Source organism: Carcharhinus amblyrhynchos, chromosome 9, assembly GCF_965287045.1.
Source record: "Carcharhinus amblyrhynchos chromosome 9, sCarAmb.v2.hapA, whole genome shotgun sequence".
Taxonomy (NCBI): domain Eukaryota; kingdom Metazoa; phylum Chordata; class Chondrichthyes; order Carcharhiniformes; family Carcharhinidae; genus Carcharhinus; species Carcharhinus amblyrhynchos.
The window spans coordinates 4,569,547-4,579,174 of record NC_137332.1 but is presented as its reverse complement, the minus strand read 5'-3'; the positions used below and the strand labels follow the sequence as shown (position 1 = coordinate 4,579,174).

At 37.7% G+C, this 9,628-nt stretch overlaps 1 protein-coding gene across 1 annotated transcript in view; it reads right to left on the bottom strand.

Moving 5' to 3' along the window:
- Window positions 1-5,036: 5,036 nt before the first annotated feature.
- The window catches only part of syde2 (synapse defective 1, Rho GTPase, homolog 2 (C. elegans)), a 134,297-nt gene continuing 129,705 nt past the window's right edge, over window positions 5,037-9,628 (bottom strand). The window contains exon 7 of the mRNA XM_080195095.1: window positions 5,037-9,050. Coding sequence (XP_080051221.1) covers window positions 8,548-9,050 — 503 coding nt within the window. The 3' untranslated portion in view covers window positions 5,037-8,547. The remainder of the gene's footprint in view (window positions 9,051-9,628) is intronic.

Genomic DNA, 9,628 nt, shown 5'->3' with positions numbered 1-9,628 from the left:
CCAGCTCACTTTGAACAATGCCAGAGGAGATCTGCTAGAATTATGTCTCTACAAGATGTGTCAGTAAGATAAACAATGAGTTATTATCCTGCATATTTTAGAGCTTTCTTAAAACAGATTTATATTAATCTCTGATATAGACAGTCTAAGGCTTAGGATGTTGATTGAAAGAGATACAGATAGTACAAGGACAGTAATAGCTTGGAATAGCGCCAGCTGAGGAAATGAGCTTGGAGCAAAGGTAAACTGGAGAAAAATATTGACAGAGGTAGAATAACAGTGGATAATAATTAAAAGGAAAACAAAAAAAAATCAATGGAGTTTGGGAGAAATATTTTCCAGTTAAAAAGTCAAAAATAAGTAGTGATGAAAAGGCATACAGGGGCATATAAACAAGTAGAAAATCACAGATTGTAATGTGATGAGTTTTGGAAAGAGGTTTTAAAAAAAGCAGGAAGCTAAAGAGGAAATGATGAAAGAAAAATATCATAAAAAGTGAAATAAATGGCAAAGTATTCTATTGACATTTAAGCAGAAAAATAAGATGGGGCATAAAGACATGAGGCAAGAGAACTCACAGGATAATGATATTGAAGAGAAAGGGGTACAGAATTTTTTCCTTTGCCTCAGTTTTCAGTAAAGTTGTTAACAAGAGAAATGACATCAATGGACATCAAGAAGGGGGTTATGGGGTAAAGGCAGGAGAATGGGGATGAGAAAAATATCAGCTATGATTTAATGGTGGAGCAAACTCAATGGGCCGAGTGGCCTAATTCTGCTCCTGTGTTTTATGGTCTTATGCAAGTTACAACATTTACAAAGAGGGATATTGGTACTTGAAAACTTGTCAAATCCTGGGGTTCAGATGGATCACACCCCCAGATCTTCAAAGAAACCCTGGAAGAAATAAAGTCATGAGTATCCATCTGCAAAAGTCCATCTACAAAGCAATAGGACTGGTGAAAAATAAATGCAATTCCCATCAGAAAATACAAACCGAGATAATCCAGGGTACTATAGAACAATTAGCTGAATATCAAGATAGAAAATTACTGGAATCTTTGCCAAAAGTGCAAATTACAAAATATCTATAGGTGCAGTAATATTAGTGTTAAGAAATAGCAAGGATTTCTGAAACTAAAAAGCCCAGCTGAATGTTTTTTTTGAAGTAACAGAAATCAAGGAGGGTGATGCAGTTGACATGAACTTTTGGAAGCCTAAATACTGTACTAGAGGCTCATGATAAGTGTGGAGGCAATTATATGGAGAACAGACAACAAGATTGATCAATCAAGACAGAAAGCATAAGGTGGGCAGGGACTGGGAATGGTGTCCAGCCGGGCTACTCCTGGGAGCACTGTTATTCATTGTGTACACACAATTTACAATCAGATTTACAAATCAAAGGGGCAGTGATGCAGCTAGTAAAGTGCAGAACTGCTACAAAATAAAGGAGGCCACTAATAAGCTTGCAGGGTCCATAAGACCATAAGACATAGGAGCAGAATTAGGCCACTCAGACCATCAAGTCTGTTCTGCCATTCAATCATGGCTGATATTTTTCTCAGCCCCATTCTCCTGCCTTTTCCCCATAATCCCTGATCGCCTTATTAATCAAGAACCTAACTATCTTTGATAGATTGGTGGATAAATTACAACCAAAATTCCATGGAGCAAAGTATAAGCTGGCAGGAAGAATAGAGGTGACTTTGCAAAGGAAGAAACAAAAAGGGCAGAGGAATGAGAAGATGTGAAAACAGATATATCGATACCAAAAATAGTAACAACGTGATAATGCCATAAAAAGCATAAGCCTGAGTACTGATGTTCATTCCTCAAGGGATTCAATGCAAATACGAGGACACAATACTAAATTTATATCGCAACTTGATGAGACCGCAGGGTACTTGTACAGTTCTGGTCTTCGTACTACAATAACGATATTGAAGCACCGGAGGAAATGATTTAAAGGAGTGAGACCAGAATTGAAAAGATGCAACTAAGGTGAGCAACAGAGAAAGTTGGGATTCTCAATGCAGATCAGTTAGACGCTTATAAGATTACAAAGAGATTCAAAAATGTGGATGTGGTAAAATTATTTCCACCTTTGGGGCATAGGTATATGATAGCTTCCAACTGGTTGAATAAAGAACTTAGGGGTAATTTCTTCAGAGGTTGAAAACATGCAACTCTGTCACTTAGAGCAGTTGATACAATTAATATAGAATGTTTGCATTCAAGAAGAGACTTGCTTAGGGAGGTCATAGCATCATTACAGATCAGGAGGTGGCCATTCAGCCCATCATGTCTGTGGTGGTTCTTAGCAAGCACTGCAGTCCTGTATGTTATTTCTCTTCAAATAATTACTCAATTTTTAAAAAATTAGTTTACAAGATGTGGTCACTGGCTTAGCCAGCATTTAATACCCGTCCCTAACTGCACTCCATTTCAAAGGGCATTTGAGAGTCAACCACATTGCTGTGGATCTGGAGTCACATCGGCTAGACCAGGTAAGGATGACAGATTTCCTTCCCTAAAGGATATTAGCAAACCAGAGGGATTTTCACAACAATCAACAATGGTTTCATGGTCACCATTGGACTCTTAATTCCAGATTTTTATTGAATTCAAATTTTACCATGTGCCATGATGGGATTTGATCCCCCAATCTTATCCTGGGTCTCTGGATTACTAGTCAGTGACAATGCCAATATGCCACTGCCTCCCCCTGCTTTTGAAAGCCACAAGTGAATCTGCCTCCATCTCTCTCAGGCAGTGCTCTCGTGAGTAGGAGCAGAGTGGGAAGAGATTATTAGATTGGGAGGCGACTCGTGTAGAGTACAACATCAAAGGCAAGTTTGTGTGCTCTCGATTCTTCTTAATTGTGATCACAAAGCAGAACCAAAGATAATCATCATTAGAACATAGAACATAACAGCGCAGAACAGGCCCTTCGGCCCACGATGTTGCGCCGACCAGTTACAAAACAATGACCCACTAACCTAAACCAATCCCTTTTCGTCCATAAACCTATCCACGGATCTCTTAAACGCCCCCAAACTAGGCGCATTTACATTGGATTTCCTCAACTAAGCATATTGCCAAAATAAATGCAATCAAACTTGGTTAATGCAATCAATGCAATCAAACCTGGTCAAACCAAAGGATGCTATGAAAATAAGTCTCGTCTAACGTATCTGTATCCATTACATTCCATGGAATTTCATTAGACATTGGGAAACTTCAGTCATACTAAATACTGTATTATGTTATGTATAAAACATAAGTGAACTTGGGATTTTGTTTAGTAGAATGACATCTCAACATATGTTTTAGCAGGCACTGCTTCCATAACTCTCAACATACTTCGAATAGATTACAATGCTACCTATAATTAGGAAACTAAAATTACAGTGATTGAGAAGCCAACATTACAAATTGGATGCTCCAGATAGATGGTCAAAATATATTAACAATTAAATGTTTTCCACACATACTTACTGCATTATGATCAATGGTACTTTTGTTCGTTCAATGATTTAAGGTTGAATTGAATTTAATCTATCAGCAAATTTTTATTTATTTTAATGGATTCTCAGTTCTTGGAGACTTTTGTTTAGTAGCAAACACCAAAGCTACAGGTGAACTTGTCAAATTTACAATGTCCAAACATTAATTCCACTCAGTGCAGATTTTGCCTGTTCGCTTATCTATGGGGAGTTTTTTTTTCTCTCCGTAAAAACATTGTTGAAAAGAGGGACATGTTGTTGGAGTTTTATGTCTTACTGTCATCAGGATAAAACACAAAAATGTCAAATTTTACAACAATTGATTAAACAGATGAAAAGTGTGTCAATTGTCTTTAGACTGAGCTGACTTGCCAGCTAAAGTTTCTCAAAAATTTAATTTAAGCAAGCCATTTCACACCGTTATCATTGCAGTGGCTTCACATGTGGTATTTACCATGAACAGGATGCTGCTATCAGTCCAAAAAGATGTTCCGCCTACCACTTGATTAAGCAATGTTGTGTATGAATTGCAGTGTTCGTGCAATGCCAGATACACAGGCCGTATATCCCAATTATCGGCTGTTTGAATCAGAAGTAGGATCCTTTGGTTGTTTCTAACAGGCAGGAGTACAGACTATACTCAACCAGCCCGCGCTTGCAAACCCACAACAAACGACCTATTGTTCGATGTGATTCTGCAATTGGGAAGTGCTTGAACATTCTGGAGTGCCCTAATAGCTGCACCAATAACCAATTCAAGATAACCAGTCAAGCTTGTATCATGGTTTATTTATGCCTGCTGGAAGTGACATACATTCATACGCAGTGACCCATTCTCTGAAAATGAAAGGAATATGTTCAAGCCTTGCACTTTTTCTGAATTACTTGGGAGGCTAGGGTGCGTATAGTTCCCAGCTATCTTCTTCATGACAACACTTTGGCCAGAGTCAGCTTACCGACCAATCTCTTGCCACCCTTTTCTCCTGAGGAATAAATTGCCGTGATCATTTGAAACTTGGTGTTCTTGCATTTGGCCTGATGAGTGCAAGATGAAAAGCTTTGGCAATATGACTCTTTTCAACAATATTCAAAAAGCATTTTGTTCTTTAGTCTATAATGCAGGACTATTTAATGCCTTTTTTATTACTGAGCATTTGAAAAATTTTATTTCTGAAAACATACACTATTTTATGAGCTATGCTGAGGTACAGTAAACTATATTGTGGACTAATATTAAAAACTAACAAAACTTGTTAGTGAACAGTGAACACACTAACCTCATTAGAAAATTATTTATAAACTATATATTGATATATATAAACTGTGTCTTCAAACTATCCCAGATGGCACCAGTAATATTGTATATCATTTGTATAGGAAAATCAACCTATTGAGCACGTCTTTCAGACTTGGGAGGAAACTGGAGCACCCGGAGGAAACCCATGCAGACACGGGGAGAATATGCAAACTCCACACAGTCAGTAACCCAATATTGAAATTATCCATATTTAGCAGTATCAGCAAAACTGAATGTTAAATATGCATTTTTAATATTATGTCACAGTACAGCACATACGCAAAAATCAGCATATATATAGTCATATTTACAAGTTTAGTGATATTTTATCAAGTTCAAAGTAACTATATATTTGCGTAACAGATAATACATATGGGATTACGAAAACACAAGAATAAAATTTTCAACTGATAAATTAGAGCCTGAAAACCCTTTTACAAAGAATCTTTAAGCTGTGAGGAGTGTCAATTAAAACCAACATGATCCAATTTGTTCATATTATACACTGTATACAAATTAGTCAACCATTTTAAAAGCAAGTTAAAGGACAGAGAATACAACTGTGACATTACTACACTGGCATTTCTTTTGAAAGCTCATTCTTTTATGACAAGACTTAATATTTTGAGTAGACGTTTGAGATTACATCCACCAGCTTTTCAAATTAAAAATTAAGGTCAACACATTTGAAAAATAAAAGTACCAGTTTCAAATAGTTTAAATTTTAATCCCATCATGGATGTAAATGAAAGTCCCAAATGTAATTGCTCAAGTGTAGATTAATTTTTGTATTTCTTATTCTTTCAAATTAAATATTTTTCACATACCATGTCATTGAACTAGAAAATTTAAGGATACTGTGAATCTTTATTCAGATGTTAATCTACAAAGGCTATGCTACAATAGTCTGTTGGCATGCTCAAATGTAAATATACTGTTTGCGCTCAATTTGCTGTGGTCGGCTCCTTTTTGGTTGCAGATTGGAATAGGTCACACGGCCAAGAACCAAGTGTAATTTAAATATGAACAGACTGAAAAGAATCTCAGTTCTGAAAGCTGAGAGCCTCAAAATCCACTTCAATTCACAGCAGACCTAGCCAAGGCAAGAAGCATAAAGAACAAAGGAAAGAGGCAAAATCTAAGGGGAAAAACTGAAACAAAGCCCAAGGTGCAAGAATGAGGTGCAGATCAGCCATTATCTGCTCAACAATGCACCTCATTTTAGGGCGACTGAAATGGGAATGATTCTGCATCAGGGTTATTTTAATGGTACTCAAAAGGGTGCCATTGGGTTTGCCCATGTTAATGGACCAGAAATCAGCACCTTGCAGCACACGGGTTGCAACTAGCATATGTACTTTGAGCCGATGAAAATATTGGGGAGAGGTGGGAAGAGAGAAAAACATCAACATCCATTCATCTTAACAAGACTGTCCCCTTTTCATAACCTTCGACATAATGGGGCGTCATGGTGGCACAGTGGTTAGCACTGTTGCCTCACAGGTCCAGGTCGATTCCCAGGCTTAGGTCACCGTCTGTGTGGAGTTTGCACGTTCTCCCCGTGTCTGTGTGGGTTTCCTCCCACAGTCCAAAGACATGCTTAATAGGTGGACTGGCCAGGCTAAATTGTCCATAATGTATGTTAGAGAGATTAGCAGACTAAGTGTGTGGGGTTGTGGGGATAGGGCCTGGGGTGGGATTGTTGTCGGTGCAGACTCAATGTGCCGAATGGCCTCCTTTTGCACTTTAAGGATTCTCTGATTCTATGAACTACCACTCCTCCTATTTCAAAATGAACTTTTAAATGAAATACTTGTCTGGTTGAGATGACTGTTTCCTCTGTTGCTGTTTCCACCTGTCACTTCAACAACACTCTCTACCATGAGATTTTCCACTCCATTGAAACGAATGGGGCAAATTGCCGACCAGCAGCTGTTTAAACTCTGGCTGTAGTGTCCAGTGAATATCAGCCAGATGTAGACTCTGGAAATCCCAGGAAAAAGTAAATCCTACATGCTACTTCAAACTAAATTGCGCAGAAAAGGGGACACTAATTCAATCTAGCTGGGGACAAATGTAGAATTGATGGCAAAATAATTTTGGATAGAATGATTAATCTGCTGAATGGGCTTCCTTATACAGGTGTAAGCCTGGCATTGGTTAAAAATAGCTCAAAGTTGTGATAGTTGAGGGGACAGGGATGGAGGGGGACCGAAAAGTTTCTGGACGTCATGATTTTCTGATCTGTATCGCTCTTCGAAACATTGTTTTAATTATAGTATCAGCCAGGTTAAAAATCGAGATATATAATTCTTTTTTCAGTGCAAAGACAAATGTTGGTTAGGAGTCCACCCTGCAAATCTTCCTTTGACTGGACAGGACAATCTCCATTTAGTCTGATATTCTTTGGATGCCCTGTTCCTATGACTCAGCTTTCTATATTCAGTGGATTATAGTGAATAATTTGCTTGCAAAAATGATTTTAAATAAAAATCCACTCTACACTTTGTTCAAAGTATTTGGTTTGAAGAAATTTCAAATTTTGCATTTAGTGTGTCACTTGCAGTATTGTCAAAAACTTTGCTCATGTTTATATTGCAGATTCTCATCTGACTTATTAAAACTGAAATTCATCATTTATCACAGGAAGGTGACCAGAAATAGATAAAAAAAGAAAGTAAAACGTACCCAACACTATACACAAATCAGCCTCTCTTTAAAAACCACAGGTTAACAGGTTTAACTGAGAGTCATTATTCATTCACATTTCCTATCTGCGTAAAGATACAGACCATTTGAATAGAAAACACCCGTTTTAATGCTCTGTTAATAATCTTAGTTATCAATACTGACGTGACAAAACCATAATACCACAGCAGATATCGCAAATGATCAGCCACATTAAGTTGAGAACACTTCCTCACAGCTCTCATCATCGTGCACTTTACTGTATATATTTATATATGCTACATTTTCCAGGCAGTACATCTAACAGTATTTGGCCTTCTGGTAGGTGCGTCACTATAAATGATGTGTCCACACTTTATCAAAAATATACTGGGTTAGAAAAATATACCATTTGTTTTGATTTGGGTTTAAATACAGTTACAGAGACGTGTTAATAAGAAAGGAAACAGCTTACAAAAGTTGTCATCACCCAAAAAAACGTGCAGGGTTTTTTTGTGGAAATGGTCTCTTCATAGCAGCCTTGGTATTACATTGCAAATGAAAGGTGACCAGCAAATCACTAAGTGGTAATTATTGCTGAAAGGGAAAATACTCTGTCACGTTGCAGAAAGATCTGCCAAGCAGCACCATCCTCAACAATGAGAATGATCAGAATTAAACACTAACTTCTCAAAGATGACTCAGGGTTCAGTCCTTAAGAGTGTCTGCTGAGTGGCAATGGCTAATTTCCTTCAAAAAGTCCTTATTAAAAGCCTGCTTTATAAGTGCATCAGTTAACATTCCTACCTGAACACAGTGCTCAGTCTACAGTACACTTAAAAAAAAATGCCTCTAAGGCACCACATACCCCTAAGGGTCAATCCGTTGGAATTCTTCCAATAAGAAGAAAAAAGTTTACATACAAATGTCCTGGAATGCCTGAATGAGCCAGATGACCCAAGATGGTCCATGTTACTTCTGTATCCAGAAGTATACTATTAAAAAAATAGCAAATAAAACTGTTCCAATGGGTCTGCTTTGCTATTCCTCTATCCCAGAATGAGGAGAATTGCTTCAATAAGTGGCATTCAGTTTGTTTTTGCTGAGTTCTCGTTCTAAATTTCCAATTAGCGTGTCAATACTTTCTTGAAGATCTTTTAGGTTCACTCTATGCCGAAGTGCTGGATTAATCTTCTGCATCCTCATATAGGCCTCATATGTTTGCTCTTTGGACTTGGCCTCTGCATGCAGTTCCAACATACAGTTTGTCCTGTTTCCTACTGTATTCTCTTCTTCACTTCCAGTATCCTCTGAAGGAACATCATCATAGTCTGCCTCTATACTATCTTCCTTTGATCTCAGGAGGTAACTTTCACCACAGCTGCTCCAATCACCAGCATAGCGGTTACTTGGACTGTCGAGCCTAACCTGCCTGGGTCGGAGTACCCCAGTTGCATCAGCATTTGCCAAGTTTAGCACTGCAGGTCGCTGTTTCCTCCTCCGCACATAATTAGTTGGCTTGTTCTGTTCAGAACATCCATTGCTTTCCATATGGTCTTTGGTACCCACATTTTGCACTGAAAAGGAAAAACATGGAGGAAAACATGAAATATTTATGTTTGAAAAATTAAATCTTGGTTCTTGCCTAAGCTTTAAAGAAAAGGTCTTCAGCTACAATATTTCACTGCAAATTAGCATTTATGGTTAAATTGCAGTGTTTTTGTGTACCTTAAATAGTTAGTTTAGAATTATTATTTTTCTAATTTACAGCTGGTTCTAACACAACTTTCACACAGCAGCAACAAACACGTTCATTTTACAGTGTAGTGCTTATACACAGGTCATCAAACATTCTGATGGTAAATCAGGATACTTTTGTGCAATATCTTATAACTGTTGCTAACTTTAGTCGCTAACATGTTATGCAGTGGCGTAGTCAATGGCAAAGTCCTTTCCCTGTGAAGTTTTGTCATTAATATGGTGCCTTCACAAATTAAACGTCTTTAACTCCTTCACTAACTTTGATCAGTTTGGAATTGAAGTGTTAGATATCGGGGGCAATTCTAAGTGCCGAAATCGTGTAAAAACTAGAGTAAATCACATTGCTTTTTTTCAGCAGGATTTTCCAAAATAAATCTCCCACACTCTGCGCACT